The 19,599-nt window shown below is 39.0% G+C and overlaps 1 protein-coding gene and 1 non-coding gene across 3 annotated transcripts; both read left to right on the top strand.

Annotated features, from left to right (window-relative positions):
• Positions 1-4,284: 4,284 nt before the first annotated feature.
• On the top strand, positions 4,285-8,426 carry LOC115676803 (pentatricopeptide repeat-containing protein At2g01510, mitochondrial). Of its 2 annotated transcripts, none has more exons than XM_056305101.1 (2): positions 4,285-7,334; positions 7,465-8,426. In XM_056305101.1, exon 1 carries the CDS (start codon positions 4,517-4,519, stop codon positions 6,290-6,292), a length of 1,776 nt encoding a protein of 591 aa, XP_056161076.1. In that variant the 5' UTR covers positions 4,285-4,516; the 3' UTR covers positions 6,293-7,334; positions 7,465-8,426. The 2 variants fall into 2 exon arrangements, with proteins under 2 accessions (XP_056161076.1, XP_056161077.1); XM_056305102.1 differs by having other exon boundaries at positions 4,285-7,340.
• Positions 8,427-9,975: 1,549 nt separating this feature from the next.
• On the top strand, positions 9,976-10,079 carry LOC115676989 (U6 spliceosomal RNA). The gene has a single exon (XR_004005222.2). It is a non-coding gene; the product is annotated as a U6 spliceosomal RNA (small nuclear RNA).
• The last annotated feature ends 9,520 nt before the right edge of the window (positions 10,080-19,599 follow it).

Here is a 19,599-nt window from a genome sequence, read left to right as displayed (position 1 = left end):
TCCACATGCAAGAAGATGAGCTGTTGATGAAGAATTGGCCTCGACTTCCTCCCTCTCTATTGCCCTCTCTTATTTAGAAAGCTGTGGCCCCGCTCCCCTCTTTTTTCCTGTTTTCTTCTGAGCCTGTAAAGAGAGACCCAAGGTAGGAGAAAATATTAGGTGGTCCCAGATCGCCATGTCAGCGTGATCCCCGACCACTCACGAGGCGTCACGTGGTCCACGTGGTGCTGATGGGGCCGGCGGACCAGGAGACGTTTTTTGCACAAAAAATTAATATTTTTTCCCTTTTAGCCCTGCACACCTCCTCTGCGCTAAGAACCTACACCCCCCTTTCCAGTCGAGTCTCTCCCCTTTCTCTCTCTTCATTAATGGTGGCCTCCTCCTTCTCTCTTCTTCTCTATCTCCTCAGCACTCCCCCTCTCTTCTCACGAAGATCCAAGAGCAAGCTGCTCCGCTCGCCGATCCCGCCCTCCGCCGTCGCCTCCACCCGCCCAAGAGCAGCTGGGTCCTGAGCTCTGACCGCCGTCACCTCTGACCTCCGCTGTCGCCTCCGCCCACCCAAGAGTAGCTGAGTCCCGAGCTCTGACCACCGCCTCCCTTATTTTTTCTCATCTTTTTTGTTGTTTGGGTTTCTAGATTTTTGAGTTGTTTATGATTTTTAATGTTGTTTGGTTTGCAATGCAGATTTCCCGTCACTTCGGTGTTATCTTCCTCGTTCCCTTATCACTCGATGTTTGTTTCAATTTCAATACTTCGCATGCAAACACTGCTCCTCTTGCAAAAACCCATAAACAACTCAAAAATCTGGAAACCCAAACAACAAAAAAGACGAGAAAAAATAAGGGAGGCGGCGATCATAGCTCGGGACCCAGCTGCTCTTGGGCGGGGGTGGGCGACGGCGGAGGTCGGGATTGGCAGGTGGGCGGGTTGCTCTTGGGCAGGCGGAGGCGACGGCGGAGGCGACGGCGGAGGTCGGAGGCGACAGCGGTCAGGGCTCGGGACCCAGCTGCTCTTGGGCTGGCAGACACAATGGCTGAGGGCAGGACCAGTGGGCGAGCGGCTTGCTCTCGGGTGGGAGCGATTTTTGAAAAAATATTAATTTTTTGTGCAAAAAACGTCTCCTGGCCTGCCGGCCCCACCCGCGCCACGTGGTCCATGTGGCGCCTCGTGAGTGGTCGAGGACCACGCTGACTTGGTGGTCCAGGACCACCCAATATTTTCTCCCAAGGTAGGCGTTCTCTCCTTTTCCAATTTTCTTTGCGTACTCTCTCTCCTCTCAATGGGGCCGTGTATTCAATATGTGTGGCCTCCTTCAAACGTGAGTGGACGTCCCTTTATATAGTACTAGGTTAAGATTAAAATTCTCAATTTTAAATTCTAAGAGATACACTTTACTGATATGAAACTTTTATTATCTCTTAGAATCTTGATAATATCAAACAAAATCGAATAATTATCTTTCAAAATTTGAATTATAATCAAGATTAATTGCTCAATTATCCAATGGAAAAATTTCGGCTCTTATAATACTCATAGGCTGGGCTGAATTTTCTCACACGATGGGCTTAGTCCAGCTAGCATAAATTAAGCTCAGAACCATTTAAGTCCGTCTATCACCGGTCCAATGCAAATGCAATTATATGAGCCTAACTATTAATGCAAATGATACTAATATCTATTTGCAATTTAACTAATTTTTATCTAGGAGCCGATGTCGATCTCTAATTTTTCTATGCAACGAATTACTAAATGGTTAGTCAAAATTTAGGTGTCAATAAACCAGCAACCCTTGCCAGAACCGAGAGAGGGTCGCCCGATCTCTACCAGATCTGGCGAGGGTTGTCGGCCATTGCCCCAATTTGGGAGAGGGTCGCCAGCCCAGGTCTCTCCCAGATCGGGGCGACGACCAACAACCCTCGCCGTATTTGGTGGAGGGTTGGGTGACCCTCTCCCTGCTCGGCGAGGTTTGCTTGGCGACCTCGCGGCCATCGCCACCGCCCCACCGGCGATAGTGGCAGCGCCACAGTGCGCCCTCCCTCTTGTTTTTTTTTTAATCTAATTTAACTAAAATTTACGTTAAAATTATTTTTTGACAAAAATGCCCTTCATTGGTCGGAAAATTTGGCCAGCCGGCGGGGTGATGCCCTTATTTGAAATTGTTATAGCCACTTCAGGTTATTATTTGAGAAAATGAAGGCACTTCATGCTCTTATTTGACACAAAGTCCACTTCATGCCCTTATTTGAGAAACTGAAGGCATATTAGGCCCGTATTTGGGATTTTCCCTAATTTTTGGGCTAATTATGCTTTTTTTTTGGGCCACTGGGTTTATTTTACTTTCATTATGTCGTTTGGATTGACCTTAATTTTGAGATTGGAGAGACCAAACAAATCGAGATATAGAATTACATATAAAGCTAAATCATGCCTGATGTTTTGTTTCCGCACTTTTTTAGAAAGATATAAATTGTTATCTACAAGTTTGGTGCAAAAAAATAAAATAGAAGATTACAAAAGGAAAAATTTTGGTGTAAACCGAAATGGGAAAGTATCCACTCATAGATCATTAATTCGCCTAAAAGATGTACCATTAAGTGTCGATGCATCATGCTTTGCTTGACAAAAGTTGAAGACTAATTTGGGTAATCAATAAAAAGGTGATTTTCAAGCCGAAAAGGGCGTGCATATATATAGGCCCACCCTTTTCCCAATCTAGACATTAGTTGTTGTTGACAACAATAGGAGATCGATTTGAGGTGAAGTCTCACATCACCTGAGTGTGCACATGTAGAGTTGTATATAACCCGGTTTCGCAGTTATAAGAGTCAAGTACTCTTTTGGAACCGGCGTGTTGGACTCTATATACTTCTCCATCCCTATTCCATCGTTGTGAATTTTCGCTCACTGATTCTCTATATTTTATGTCTAGTTCATCAATTTTTTTTCCCTTAAGCAGGAACGAAGTCCCACTCACCTAAGCTTGCACATGCGAAGTCGTATACAATGTGGTTCTGTGGTTCTACGAGTCGAGTACTCTTTTGAAAAGCTCGTACGTCGGGCTCTACATACTTCCTGTTGTAGCAAAAATTCTCACTTCTTCTTATTGGGCTCGGGCCCAGCTCAAGTGGCCCAATGATGATATGGCCCGTAAGGAAGAGGGCATTGAGAGTACTCATAGTATGGGCTTGCCATGAAACGCGCTTTGGGTTGTGTGATCTTGCACATTCGCTTCTATTCCACCACGTCGTATACCTATCACGCCCAGTCATCTCTTCTCAATCCGAATTCCCTCCCAAAGGTTTATCGGGTGGATTAAGCAAACATGAAATTTCATGTTACGTGACAACGACACATGAAAAAATCGACCGATAGGAAGTGAGGCTTGCAAGATTCTAACGTAGAAATCGGAACATCAATCATATAATCGATGCACACGATACATTTTTTTTTTTGAAAAAGAGAATGAATTTATTTGTTCAAAATAATGTCTTCATATGAAGAGAAATACGCATGCTTATGATTCCACACTCGTTGGAGAAACACGCGTGCTTAAGTCTTCATATGTTTACTATGATTTGTCACATGCCATATACCAATTTTTACAATGAAATGGGGCGTTTTTGTACTTAACTTCAATAAGGTAGCAATGTCATAGCTCTGTACACTCAAAGTGGTCTCTATTCCATGCTTATCCAAGATAACAAAGGAAGTTCCTATCAATTATTTTCTGTTCACTTCCTTTTTTTGTTGTAATTTCTCTACATTTCCTTCTTCAACTTGATCTGCCAAACAAAGTAAATCTGCTCGCAAATTCAAAGAAATCAAATGCCCATCAGCATCACCATCTAAGGGTGATTGGTTCCCAGTTGGTCCTACGATCGGTCCGGTTCCGGTCAGGTCCAATGGAATTGTCACTAAGGGTTTAGTTCACATTTTACTAAATTTTGTCAATCAATTTATGTCAATGAAGTTTACTAAGAGTTTAGTTCACATTTTATTAATTTTTGTAAAGAAATAAAAGAAATAAAAAAAAATTTGTAGTCGGCTCAATCTGGTTGGTCCTGTTCCCCTTGGAACCGGAAACCGAGCCGCCGGACATCGGTTCCACTTTTAGGAATCGGGAAGCTGGACCGACACTCCCGTTCGGTCCGGGTGGGCAATTTTCGATTTGGGCGGTCCGTTTTGCAAACTACTGTCACCGGCCACTCCCCCACCTTCCACCAGTAAATGAAAAATTCAAGGAACAAAGCAAATCTAGAGAGAGAGAGATGTCACACTTGGTTGTCTCAAAAGCTTGCTGGACGACGAAGATCTACCGCTTGACGCTCTTCAGTACTGTAAGCTTCGACGCTCTTCTCTGAGCTAATACTCCAGAGAGCTCACTCATTCCCGAACGATGCAAGTTGCAAACTTTGACAAAACAGCATCGAATACTCCAAGCCAGATCTCTCCCTGTCGTACTAGGATGTCGTTTTCGATGTGATCCTGAGAACCCATCTTCTCTACATTCCTTACGATGCTCCCAAAATGCCGCCAAAAGCTCTCCCTACCATTTCCGCTGACCAAACAGACCCTCGCCACCCTGTTGAAAGCATGCTCCTCACAGCCCCACCAGCTCGAGCAAATCCATGCGCTCGTCCTAACCACTGGGCTCTCGGTGAAAAACAGCCTCATCACTCAGTTGCTCGCCAATATAGTAATTTTGGGCGACATTCAGTACGCGCGCAAACTGTTCGATGAAATGCACAAGCCAAGAATTTTCTTGTGGAACACCCTGATCCGGGGATATGCGAAGAATGACATGCCCATGGAGTCGGTTTCACTCTACGGGAAGATGACTTCTCTCGGCGTTCGCCCCGACGGATTTACTTTTCCCTTTGTGGTGAAGGCATCCACCGAGCTGCCCGATTGCTGGGCCGGTTTGACTATCCATGCCCACGTGGTAAAATATGGGCTTGAGTATAATGCCATGGTGAGAAATGAATTGATGATAATGTACGTGAAGTTTGGGGACGTGAGATTGGCTGATTACTTGTTTGAGACCATGATAGAGAGAGATCTAGTGGCTTGGAATTCTTTCATTGCAGCGTGCGTGCAGATGGGGTACGCCAGTAAGGCCCTCGCACTGTTCCATCAGATGGGATTGGCCAGGATGACGCCTGATGGCGTGACTATTGTAAGTGCCCTATCGGCGTGTGGTCAGTTGGGATGTTTAAACATTGGCAATAAGATTTTTGAATCTGCCGTAAATGACGGGATGGAGAGCAATATTATTGTTGAGAATGCACGGCTCGACATGTGTGTGAAATGTGGTAGTACTCATACGGCAAGAACTTTATTTGATGAAATGCATCTTAAAAATGTTGTTTCGTGGAGTGCGATGATTTTAGGCTATGCAGTTAATGGGAAGAGTGAAGAAGCTTTGGCTCTGTTCTCTAGAATGCAGAACGAAGGGCCAAAACCAAATTATGTCACTTATCTTGGAGTTTTATCTGCATGTAGCCATGCCGGACTTGTGAGTCAAGGTCGGGCTTACTTTAACTACATTGTGGATTCAAATGATCAGAATATTCGGCCTAGAAGAGAGCATTATTCTTTAATGATCGATCTCCTTGGCCGCTCAGGACACGTTGAAGAGGCTTATAGCTTTATAATGGGTATGCCCATTGAGCCAGATGCAGGAGTTTGGGGTGCTTTACTGGGTGGCTGTGCAATCCACAAGAATGTTAAAGTGGGTCAGGTTGCAGCGGATAAGCTTTTTGAGTTAGGAACTGATATTGCTTCGTATCATGTTCTATTATCTAACATGTATGCTTCTGCTGGAAGGTGGGACTATGTTGATAAAGTTAGACTAAGGATGAGAAAGAAGTGCATTAAGAAAGTAGCTGCGTATAGCTCTATTGAGCTCAACAGCGAAGTGTATGTTTTTTACAGTGGAGACAAGTCTCATCCACAGTCGTCAAGCATATATCAGAAGTTGGAGGACTTATATATGCAGATCAAGAGTTTGGGTTACATCTCAGAAGTTGGTTCTGTTCACCACGACGTGGAAATGGAGGAGAAGGAAGCCATGCTGCGTGTTCACAGTGAAAAGCTTGCTGCTGCATTTGGTCTTATTAATGTAGAACCTGAATTCCCCATTCGTGTCATAAAGAATCTGAGGACTTGTGATGACTGCCATAATTTCTTTAAGTTCATTTCAAAAATTAGCATGAGGGAGTTTATTATGAGAGATAAGAGCAGGTTCCATCATTTCAGAAATGGTATATGTTCCTGCAAAGACTTCTGGTGATTACTGGAGAGAGCAGCTATACAAGAGCAGATTAATGGTGCATAGACCTGCTGCTTTTGGGTGGGAGGAAGTTTTCTCAATGTATCATATCTCAAAGTGGACAGTTTTCTAACACAGAATTAACTGATGTTTAGTTCCTGGTATTTTATTAAAAATACAAAATGTCAATTGTAAATTTCATATTGAAATTTCTCTAAGAGAAAATTATAGAACAATATATATGTCATTCCATCTCCCTCCTGATTTTTCTCATTAAAATAAATCAAGTTATACGGACTATAAACTTGTCAAATTAAAAAATGTAAAGAATGTTAGACAAAAATAGCTACATAAGAAAATATAAGGAATTTGTTTTCTGATTGGTTGTTGCAATGGCGAGATTATCATTTCTTTTTGCATTCCCAAGCATAAAATTTAGTGTAATTTATCCCATTTCAGATCTCTGTGCATTTTGCCAATTAAAGGTGAAATATTTTCTTAAGTTGAATAGGCTTTGGGGGCAACAAGGTAAAATTGAGGTGTGTAAGTGTGACAATGGTATATATGTTTGCCAAATGGGGGAATATTTTTATTGGATATTGAGGAATGGACCATGGTATATCAACCAACAGCCAAGGATTATGTGTAAACAGACTTCTACACTCCAGTGAGTCCAATCCTTGAAGATTGGTTTTTGTCGAACACCTTCTTGGATTAGATTGAAGAAAGTTCCGGTGGAGTTTATGACGGAAACTGGAGTAGCTATATCTCCAGTGCTATAGATGTTGGACTAAGCATGGACAACAGAACATGGTTTTTAGTTAGATACTGCAATTCTTTGTGCTGAATTTAATGTTGGATCAGGTTTTGTTTGATACTGTTCCTGTGCTAACTGAAGATGGGAGATAAACTCCGATTTGCATGGAGGATTTTGGAAACCTCAAATGTCCAACAAGCAGTGTCAGAAAAAGCAGATACAGAAACACAGCTTGGAATCTCTCAGAACACTCTTGATATTGAGGATTCTTCTGACTGTCACAAGGACAAGGCGTTCGCTGACGAGGTTCCGGTTAGGAACAAGTTTGATGTTCTTTCTGAAGATTGTTTCATTCTTTTTGTTGGATAGTGTACATTATTAGTTGCAAGTTGTACCTGTTGACCAGTTGTTTCTAAGGGAGAGACTTTACCTGCAGGGCAGAATTCGTCAACATAACCTTGTGGGCAGCTACTGAGACAAAATTGCATTTGCAAAACGTTCTCCGAAAATCACAATAGAAAGAAGCAATCGAGGAGTTTGTATCAGTTTCATCATCAGTTTTATCTTTCTTGCCTAAGATATCTTGATGGTCGTGGTCCTGATCTTAGTGGGGAAATGAATGGTTTTAAATAAGCCCTGTAAGCATGCAGAAGTTAAAACTGTGAGCACTTTTAAATTGTGTTATTTGCTTTACATGATACTATAGTGCAAGAAACAGAATGGATGGGAATGTCAAAAAGACGGTTTTCTTGATGGAAATCTTGCCACAATCATCAAGCTTATCAGCTCTTGGGTTACTTTGAAACTCTACCTATTATCTAGTCTTGCTTATTTCTGATTCATAATATGTTCACTATGATCAAAGAAAAGTCGCTTTTCTCCTACTCCGTGCATGCATTGAACTTTTGTGATCAGAGAGCTTCTTTGTGGGGCAAGATGAACTTTATTTGCAGGTTCTATTCTTGATTCTCGTTGGATGATTGCTGGAGAATACAACACTATCAGAAGTTCTCATGAAGCCAATAATGGGTTGGGATGTTTTTTTCAGGATATTTCTTCATTTCAGCAGATTCTTGATGCAGTTGATCTGAATGGTGTCATTTAGTTGGATGCTCTTTAACTAGGAAGATCTGAGGGCTAGGTTACTCGAAAGATTGTTTGTATGAAGGAAAAATCTATATGTGCTTATCTTGAGGATTCAACATCAGATATCAATTCCCGGTTCTTCTGTCCTCATCGAAGACGGAAAGAGGCTTGCAGCAGATTTTATGAGGCTGAAGCTAGCAGAAGCATGATTTTAATAAACAGAAGGGTCCATGTCACTTGGCTCATGTTAGGTGATCATAATTATAGTTTTTCCAGATCGAATTGTCAATTAAGTCCCCCTGGGTTTTACTCTTGGATGTTGGTTCAGATTAGATACTCCTGTAGGCTTTACATATGAAACTGTTCACATTAGGAACTGTGGATGTTAATTATTTTGGAGGTCCTAATTTTGTAAAATGGTGCGAGACCAGTGCTAACTCTTCTAAAAGCTTGACGTATTAGATGAATTCGTGATTTAACATTCATATACTTTAACACTCCTGTCACACTTAACTGGTCTTTCTCCTTACATTAAAGCTTGGATATATATATATATATATATAAAATGAGGATTCAAACTTAGGACCTCTCGAGCAGATACTGTGTAAAATTGTGTGGGAGTGCCTACACAATTACGACTACCAGACATCATCATTAAGGCATTGAGAAAGGAGACTTTGGATGATATTGTAAACAAGCTGGACACGAAAGAATTCAAGATACCCGCTTGAAGGGGAGAATGTAAAGTTCAAAAGTGATTCACATTCAGATTGTGCTATTGTATGAGACTGGATTTTTGATGACCTAACTTCAATCTTAAATTAGATTCGTTTAGCTAGATTTTTGAACGTTTGGTTTTTGTATTGTTGATAGTTACTATCACATCTCTCGTATACTTTCATATATATACTATGTAAAAATGGAAGTTATCACATGGCAATTTGACTTGTTCCAAATTTATAATTTCCGAGCTTCAAATTTTACTTCGTGGATGACTAAAATGCTGCACTGCGAAAGCAAGTCGTCGGGTCGTCTCTCCACGCCATGCCAGAACTATTTTTGCATAGACCGCAGAGCTCATATGACTTCACCGACCAATCACATCCCGAAGGTTCCAGGAGCCTGAGTCTTCTAACTGGGTTGTTGCAAATTTGCAATTGAAGGAAAAGAGATTTCACTGATCCATCTCTTAAGCAACTGGCAAACGCTATTTTCATTGGCTTTGTGGGTAGGTGTCAAATTGAATTTCTATCAACGTCGTTGTCACATTTTATCACATTAGTTTTCCTAGAGTAACCTAGGACAATGCTGCTGGTCTAAAAAAAAACAAGAGAACTATCTGAACCTTTGGTTGCCCCCATGGGTCGGCAATCAGACATTGGACAAAAGACTGGCACTAGGAATTTCTTACAATAAATGTTAAATTCTTTGGTATCATTAAAATTGAAAAATGTGATTTGCATCATTCTGTAAGAGCTTAAGCTTCCAGAACAGGCTTACTTTAAAAATTCTCTCTTGAGGATAACCAGCATTTTACGTTGGAATGTAAAATGTGGACGTAACCATGTCAAACAGATAGATAAAACAGCAAAATAGGAACCGGAAAACATGAAGAATAGCAATAAGAGGTAAGGAGAATTAGAATTCTTGATATATCACCTAAAAGTGTTCTTCCCCATCCTGGCCTTCGCATGTCATGTTCAAATTGAGTACTCGACCAATTTTATTTTTTTTAATCCTAGAATTGTAGTTGTTATGTGGAAGTTGTAAATAGGGCTAGTGATGCGAAATCATTTTAAATCCCCTTGAACATGTAAAACGAAACAAAATAACATGAATATGAGCTAACGAAATTCGAATGGGTGCATTGTCCGACACCTGATACAACTGAACCGATATAAAGAAGATTAGCATGGCCCCTGTTCAAGTATGACATCTACAAATCGAGAAACTTGAATGGATTGTAATATGATTGGTGAGGTACAAATTATGAATATCACCCATATGCAATTTTAATGGAAAAATAGATTTGGGTAATGTCGATTATTATAACCCATCTCAATATAAGGCATGCTTAGAAAAAGTTTCCTCCAATTACAAATGAAAGTAAACACGAGCCTCTCTTTAAAAAAAATGCAACTATGAGACAAAAATAAAAAATAGATATACATATGTGGGTAAGTTCTTAGGAAACACAATATAACATTAAACTAATCAAATTCTTCCACATGTATATATTAAAACTAATCAACTACCTATTAAAAAAGAATAAGTAAAATCATCTAAGACTTCAAAGGAGTTTCCTAAATAATATCATAATTTTGGAAAACTTGCTCCTGCGTCAGCTTAAGTAAGATTTCGGTCCAATTTTACATGCCAAGGTGATTCACAGCCCTCGAGAGGCAGGGGAAAGCAGGGTAGAATGAAGCCCTGCCAAACTCTAGGATCATACCAAACAATTGCTTCTTGCCCTAGTTATGTAGATTATTGTTTTTTTTCTAATGTAGTTTTAGAAATAAGATGGCCTAGAAAAAATAGTGCTTGAATTGATAAATTGACTCAGGCAGAAAATGTAATAGCCATAAAAATTGCCAATTTATATATGTTCATATCAGACCTGCCTCCTCTTGTTGTGTATTTTCAGCAACCAATAATCGATTTCTTCCTCTTAAATAATGTCAATACAATTCTACACTCATCGTCCTCCTGCTTTCTTGTTCGTCTCTTTCGTACCTACTCCATATTGAGTATCATTTCAAAGCTTGAGTCATGTTCCTCCTTCGCTTACTACGCACACTGATAAGAAAGATTAGAGTCTAAGCATTGTTTCCTGACCATCGGAACCGATTATATCGAATCACAAATCCTATCGGGAAAGTCATCGTCTTTAAGACAGTACACCTTACCAGAAATTTCATCTGTTTGTTTGAATCCCCACGAAACTTTTTACATAGAAGAGCTTTTTAACATGCATGGCCTTTGATGGCTGTAGTAATAAAAGGCTAGCATGCCTAGACAATAACAGATGGTATGCTAATGGTGCCAAAATTATAATTTTACACGTTTCTAATTACATGGAGATAAGTGGTGGGCAATGGGCAAAGCTAGCTAACGAGAGTGGGAGCAGGTTACAAATCTGATTAATGAACTCTGATTTTGTGTTGTGATTTATCGGTTTTGGGTTTCCAAGGGAGATAAGATAGAGATGTGTTGAGAGTCCCAAAGCATTGTCTTGCTATTCCCATACACAGATGAGTTAATTAATCTTTAATCACTCTCCCACAGAGAGGCTAATCAAAGGTGTTGTTGTCTTTTACTATGCTTACATGAGGTTTGGTTGGTGGGAGCAGTGATCTATTTTCACTATTTGGTTGAATAAACAATAGAGAAAAACTTTTCCACAACCATCGTGGCTGATCATAATTTATAGTCTGATTTAGCTGAGAAAGTTTAAATTATTACATAGTGCACTTACATAATTGCTACAATTCACTAAATCAACTAAGAGAAAATACCACCAAAAATCTCAAACCATGCCACTTGTGATAAATTTACCTTGAATTTTTTTTTGTGACACGAAAAACCCCAAACTATGCCACTTATGATAAATTTACCCTGACCTTTTTTTTTGTGACACGAAAAACCCCAAACTATGCAACCTGTGACACATTTACCCCACAATACTTTGGCCCATGGGCATTTTCGTCTTTTTCCTTTTTCTTTTTTTTTTCTTTTTTTCTCTCTTCCCTCCGCCATGGCCGGCGGAGGGAAGCCGGCGAGAGCAGCCCTCGCCGCCCCAAGCGAGAGCAGCCCTGCCCCAGGCGAGAGCAGCCTCGCCCGACGCCGGCGAGGGCGACTTTGTCGACTCAAGCAAGGGCTGCCCTAGCCGGCGTCAGGCGACCCTCTCCAGATCCGGCGAGGGCCGTTGGCGAGGGCGACTTCGCCCGACTCAGGCGAAGGCTACCCTCGCCGGCGTCGAGCGAGGGTCGCCTTCGCCGGCTTCCCTTTACCATGGACGGCGGAGGGAAGAAAAAAAAAGGAAAAAAAAAACATAAAAAGGAAAAAGACAAAAATGCCCATGGGCTAAAGTTTTGTGAGGTAAATGTGTCACATGTGGCATAGTTTGGAGTATTTCGTGTCACAAAAAAAAAGTTCAGGGTAAATTTGTCACAAGTGGTATAGTTTGGGGTTTTTCGTGTCATAAAAAAAAGTTTAGGATATATTTGTCACAAGTGGTATAGTTTGAGATTTTTTGTGGTATTTTCCCATCAACTAACTACACTTATATTATTAAATTATTATTTGAAGTTACAATTCACTAAGATTATTAGAGTAATGCATTATTAAACCACGAATTCATCTAACAGCTTAAGTTTTTAAAACAGTTGATAGTGATCCCACAAGATCTCACATAATATCAAAGCTTGAAATCCTGAGTTCAAATCTTTTTAAGCCTCAATTACCTCCCCAATTGAATATGTTCACGACTAGTGTTAGGCAAAAAAGCCAGACTAAGTGTAGGGGGAGTGTTGGAGTAATTAAATATTAAACCACACATTCATCTAACAGTTTAAGCTTTTAAAACAGTTGTCAGTAGTTTTACAAAATCTCACATAAATTATGATTATTTGCTTTATGATTTGACCTATTCTATTTAGTTCCTAATGATTGATTATCACATATTAAATATCCTATAATTGTAATTAGTTCATAATCATGTTGTATAACTGACGGTTACTGTAACTCTTATTAATCATACCTTCATGACATTACTCCATTATTTCAAAAATTAATATAAATAATTAAAATAAATTAATCGTAACTGAAATGTATTATACATACTTGTAATGAAACCGAAGTAAGTTATGAACCGTAAGTGAGTTCATAGAAAAAAAAATGGTTACTATAATATATAATTAAAAGTAATAAATCGCAAACCTTTTAATACGATGCAATCAAGTTGTTTTGATAAAAAAATTGCCTACCCGTCACACAAAATAATGCCTAATTGACATCCTTAAATTGCACTTTTCAAGATAACTTTTTGGCCTTAGTCACATTCTTAGCATAGTTTTAAAATTTAGTTAGATTAACTGAAAGGTTTAAAACTCGATTCTACTTCTTTTTTTGTAAAAGTTTATGACTTGATCAAACCAATCGAACAGTTTAGAACTCAATTTCATTCGGTACATAAAGTTTAAGACCTATGGTGTAATTCATCTAAATTTAGAACCACTTAGTTGTGGGTGCACACCCTTTTTAGTTTCAAGGGATAAATGCACTGGAAAGTGCAATTTAGTCATCAGATTTCAAGAAATGCAATCAAGTCCTTTCATTAACTACGTCCAACCTTTTTTTGTTTCGTCGTCTTACTCTAACTCACAACTTACTTTCAAACTTTTGCCATACTTCTTTGAATAGCGTGGAAGTCGAAACTCACATCTGAAATTAAACGTCTCCACCCCTAGTCTCCCTAAGAAAGTGGGGAAATCGAACTCCCCACCCCTCCTTTCCCAAGTAGGAAAAATGGCAAACCCCAGTGGTTTTAATTACGTCCAACTTGACAAACGGAAAATATTAACAAATTATAGGACTTGTTCACATCAAGTTTTATGATTTGATTTAGACTCAATTACATTTTTGTGACAACTTAATTACACTTTTGCAATAGGTTTTCGTACTTTCAGTGCACTTAGTCATAGTTTTGATTACAAGGGACCTCCGAGTGGATGGATGGAAAGGAAAAATATGCGAAGCAAGCTATGCCACCAAATTGCACGAAACCGAAGTGTCATGCGATGCCCAACGAGCCACGCTTCACGCCATACGGCACACGGCGACAGATTTCGCCCTCAAATCGCTGTCTCGAGAGTCTAGAAGCGAGAGCTAAATTTTGTCTTCAATGGGATGACCGAAGTACCGTGGCGGGGTCCCCTCGGTACCATAAAGTCCGGCTCGAGAAACAAGGTCACACCTGAAAATTTGAAGAGCCCTTGCATCATCGTAACGACAACTTACGTCCGATAAAAATAATAAATCGTAACGAGCGTTTTGATGTCATTTTCAGGGAAATGGGGACGAAGGAAAACCGAAAAAGCGTGTCGCGTTCTTTGGAGACCGCTTCCAATCATGGGGCTAATTATTGAAACCGATCGGTGGTAGTGCGATCCAAAGATGATCTCCCCTCTCCACTCCACTACAAAGTATATATATTAAAGGAATGAAGGTCGATCGTGAAGTCCATCTTGGTCTGAATGTGTTTCGACAAGATCCAATGTTGTTTCCACTCTCAATTAGTTCTGATGTGATAAATAGTAGTGTGTTCATTCATTATTACGAGTTAATATCACGGAAAACCCTAAACTGATACATCTATTATAAATTTATCTTAAATTAATGTTTTGACCACCAAATATCTCGAACCGGTACATCTGTGATAAATTTACTCTCCGTTAGTTTCCGTTAAATTTTACTGTCTAATTACTAAGTTGGATGACACGTATCACTTGACAGATGCACCAGTTTTGGATTTTACCCCTTCTCTTGTTACAAGTTCACAAATTTGTGATTTTTCGTGGTATTAATCTAATTTTACGGAAGGTAAATTTGTTACAAGTGTACCGGTTTGGAGTTTTTTATGGTCAAAAAATTAGTTTGAGGTAAAATTATCACAGGTGTACCAGCTTGAGGCTTTTTGTGACCAAAAAATTAATTTTTGGTAAATTTATCATAAATGTACCGATTTGAGATTTTTCATGGTATTAACCCTATTGCAATTGATGGTATTTGAATGAATATTTGAACTAAATCGTTCGCTTGCTTCGTTTGAGATGAAGGGTAAATTCTTTATGCTCGGATTGAATTGGGGATTGAAGGGAGAAAGTTACTTTCCTTGCGGCTGATATGAAAAGGGTTGTAATTGGGTGTAGTCAAATTTGGATTTATACTTCTTGAGACGGTGAGATATGTTGTGGACACATTACTAATCTTGAGACGTCTCACGGCATTAGGCTTATTGCGCCTTTTATCACGTGAGTGGCCAAGAAAACTAACTTTGTTACGGCTTCCATTCACGATTGTGCCTTCTGAGATGCAACTTAATATCGAATCTCGATCAACTCCACCTAGTCATTGACGTTATGAAAAGCTATCACGCGACTGCCGAGTTTCATAATTGGTTGTAATTTAAAGGATCCACCGCAAGTCATGCTCATTTTAATTGTGACGGACGCATCTAAACAGTTCTATCCATGTGCATCGAGGCGGACTCCACAGACAGAATAGTGTCGCCGTTGTCCCCGAAGTTTAATTTGAATATGGGAGACCGTCGTTCAAATAAAGAATTTATTGAAGCTAAACTAAGCATTTAGCCGGCGGCGGGACGCCTTGGTGCCAATATGTCCCTTTTTGTCTCGCTATTCTTAATGACATCATTGGCTTACCAGAATTCATGCAACATTGCCGCCACGCGAGCTGTTTCGTGTTCCACTGAACGTATTGAATTTTCCGGCGCGATGAACAACCCAAACTCATCTTGTCACCTCCATTCGTTTTGGTGTGCTTTAATTTAGGTTTATTTGAAAAATATTTTCTTAAAAATGATCATTTGTATCGCTTACTTCAACAGGCAATGTCTCGAACTCGTGACCATCGCGATTGTAACATTTTATATGACTAAACACGAGGCCAATAAGTATATCGCTTACAAAATTGAACGAATAAAAAATATTTTCATAATCCACAAAAATATTTAGACATAAATTGTTGTCGATAATCAAAATATTCCTTATTAATTAATTATTTCAAGCGATCATTTTTAGGAAAAAAATTTCAAATCATTCATTTTTCACGAAACAAATGCACCCTCAATGATTAGTCATTAGTTGTCAAACACAGGCAACTTCAAAATTTCTATATGCGAACAACTTATGCTGGCAAATTACTTCATTTCCCAATATACTAATTCATCGTATTGTGGACAGGCATGATAACGTTTGGGTGCACGGAGTTGGTAAACTTGCACTTCTCTTCTGTCATATGGTAGATTAGGAGTTGGTTGATGAACTTTATTAGTGAAATCTCTCATTATTGTCTCCTAATATGCCTGTAGAAAATTTGGTAATGAACATCTTTCAACTCACTTATTTGATTAGTTGATAAAAACATTAGAGGGTTGTCTGTTTCGCGGTAAATGAGTGATTTGGAAAAAAAATTTCGAAAAATAATCGCTTGTATCGCTTACAAAAATAAATTTTGAAATTTTTTTCATCGCCCACGAAAATAGTTAGATATAAATTGTTATCGATGATGATTACATTTTCCGTTGACTAATTTTTCTAAATGATATGAGCAATCATTTTTTGGAAAATATTCCTCAAATCACTCATTTTTCGCGACACAAACGCACCATTTTTAACAAGTGTATTAGAACATTTTTCATATAGACCATTTGCCATAGATTTAAGGTACTTTCAAGAGAATGGGTAAAAGCAATAATTTCTCAAATCACAAAGTTTTGTAAGCACACAAACGCAGAGGCCCGGTTACCTCAATCCATTTACCATAGATGTAATGTACTTTCAAAAGAATGAGTAAAGCAATAATTTTTCAAATCAGAAAGTTTTCTTTAGGTGATTTTGTTTTGATAATCTAAGGATACAAACGCAGAGACCCCGTTATATGGAGAGTTCTTGGAACATTTTTATAAGTCTTACGAACTGGTTAAGTCCAGATCTTTCGGCTGTGTAGGTGATCCTGACCCAACATAGCTTATTAAATGATTATTATATCCACATTACGGTGGGAACATAATTTCCACACGTTAAGTTCCAATTAGGAGTGTAGTCGAGCCAATCGACTTGATACTCTACCAAGCACAAGCTTTCCTTGACTCCCAAATTTATTGCACGAAACTCAACTCGAGCTCGATTGAGTATCAATTTTATCCTACTCGAACTTGATTTTTCTTCACTCGATTATAATCAACTTAGTATATATAAAACTCTCGATCTCAAGCTTGAGCTTGAATTGAATAATCTCAAATGTTATGTAGTTTTAAGTATATTGTGTCTATGTTTATGAATATTTAAATTTTTTGAAAATAAAAATAATGAAAAACTTGAATTTCGACTTGGTAAGATACTTGAGTAGTTCGAACCGGTACCCAGTCGCGATCATGTAGTCATGGAGCGGGGCCCCAAGTTACTTTTGATTAGCTTGACTTGGTTTTATCCTTCATCGTCATACAGGCATGTGGCAGTTTTATTTTAAAGAGAGAAAGACTTGTTCTTTTCAAACCCTACTTTAAATTCGGCCAAAAAAATACAACATTCATTAAAAAAAAAGGAAACAAAGCTGTTACATTGGCATAGAAAAATATATCACACGTCTTGTGGTGCAAATAATAATATTCCTTTCTAAAGCGCATATATGTGTACTGTGTGAATTTAGTCTTATTAGTGATTCATATTAATTTTTTAATTTACTAGTGCTCCGTTTGTTTCGCCGAACACGAATGATTTGGGAAATATTTTCCAAAAAATGATCGTTTGTATCGTTTGAAATAATTATTCAATGAATTCTTTTCATTATCAACAACAATTTATAACTTAATATTTTCGTGGACGATGAAAATATTTCTCATTTGTTTATTTTTGTAAGGGATACAAACGATCATTTTTAGGAAAATATTTTCCAAATCAGTTATTATTGAAGTGCATTAATTCGGCTCTATTGCTGCATATAGTTCTACTATAATCGTTACATCACAATGTGCCCTTAAAAATACTTGGTTTTTGTTAAAGAAAAAAGGCAAAAAAAAAGCACATATTTGCGCTTCGTTTGTTTCACGGAAATCATTTTCCTCATTTTTTGGTATTTGGTTCACTTATGAAAATGAGTCAACGGAAAACCTATGCTTAAATTCAGGAAAATGATTTCCTCTTTTGAAAAGTCGGAAAACATTTTTCAAAATATGACTAAGTATCGACGCTTGAACTCAAAACTTTACGCTTAGGCACAAAAATCCTAGCGTTGGTTCATGAGTCTTGACGTTCAGGACCAAGTCTCTGGCGGCCGAGCCCGGGTCCATTGAGGCCGAGCCCAAGTCGCACCCACGCTCGAGTCCATCAAACTGGCCTGAACCCTGGTGCTAGTGCCCGATTCCCAGCACCCAGGCCCGAGCCCATGAAGGCCCTGCTCAAGTCCCTTGATGCTCGAGCTCTCGTCCATAAAGGCCATGCACAGTCCCTTGATGTTTCTTTTTAAAAAGAAATTCGTATTTTTAATTATTTTTTTCTTTTCTTTCGTTTTCTTTTTCCTTCTTTCTTGGCTGGGACGAGCTCGCTGATCTAGCGAGGTCGAGGCCAAAGGCCAAAGGCCAGTGAGGCCTCGGCCTCACTTGTGGCTGATCGCCGTTGTGGCCGGCCATTGGATAAGAAAGAAGGAGAATGAAAAAAAGAAAAAAGAAAAGAAAATAAAATAAAAATGAGAATTTTTTTTTGTAACTTTTAGTTTTCCCTGTCAATCGGCGAAAAATATTTTCTAGTTCATTTTCAAGTTTCGGCCAAATACTAAAAAATATTATCATTTTCCTGAAAAATGACTTACTGAAAAATATTTTTAAAAAGGTCGCATTTTCTGCGAAACAAACTGAGCCTTAGTCTCTAAATTTGTACGTACTTTAATGTGGTCCTCGAATTTGTTGTTTGTGCAATTGACTCTTTCAACTTATAAAATTTCTTTTCAATCGAGTCTCTTGATTCCCAATTCCAAGAAATTGAACCTGACACGTCCAGTCAATTCCGATCAAAAGTGTGATGAGGAAAGACTTAATGCCGTATAGGAAATTTCATTTGCACCGACCAAACTCTAAGAACAATGACTCCTATGCAATTAAGGAAATCGCAATAGCTTTTCATTCTCGTGATCTCATCAATCGTCTCAACATCAGGCTTTTGGCCAGCACTGATGGATACTTCCACTCCGGTTCGCCGAAATAGGCGTTGGAAGGCGCCGAGGGTATATTAAGTCGAAGGACTCGATCGAATAAATTACAAGTTTGATGCCGACTGTTCTAAAAATTAAAACAGCCAGATGAATACGTAATTTAACATTTAAATATTCTAGCAAAGGGGATGTCGGCATTTGGCTAGTGAAATGCTCTAAATCAAGCAAGCCGTATCCAAACACATAGGTTGGAAAAAGGGGAAAGAAGCACTAATTAAGAGAGATTAAGACGTATTCGCGCCCAAGAAAAGAAAGAGATTTAAGACTTCGTCAGAGCACCATCTCCTTACGCATTAAAAAGGGACACAACTCAAGTAAAAATTAAATTTCGACCAAAAAAAAAAAGTAAAAATTAACTAAAGGGGTTATGCAATCGTTGGCATGAAATTAAATAATTAATTAAGGGGGTTAAACCTCCCTTCATTAATTTCCCGAGTGTTCGATGGTCCCCTCAAATTCCGAATGAGTCCAAGCCGGA

The sequence above is a fragment of the Syzygium oleosum genome, unplaced genomic scaffold, assembly GCF_021117445.2.
Source record: "Syzygium oleosum isolate NSW1041296 unplaced genomic scaffold, Sole_v2.1 Sole_v2.35, whole genome shotgun sequence".
Taxonomy (NCBI): domain Eukaryota; kingdom Viridiplantae; phylum Streptophyta; class Magnoliopsida; order Myrtales; family Myrtaceae; genus Syzygium; species Syzygium oleosum.
This window is presented reverse-complemented; position numbering and strand designations above follow the sequence as displayed.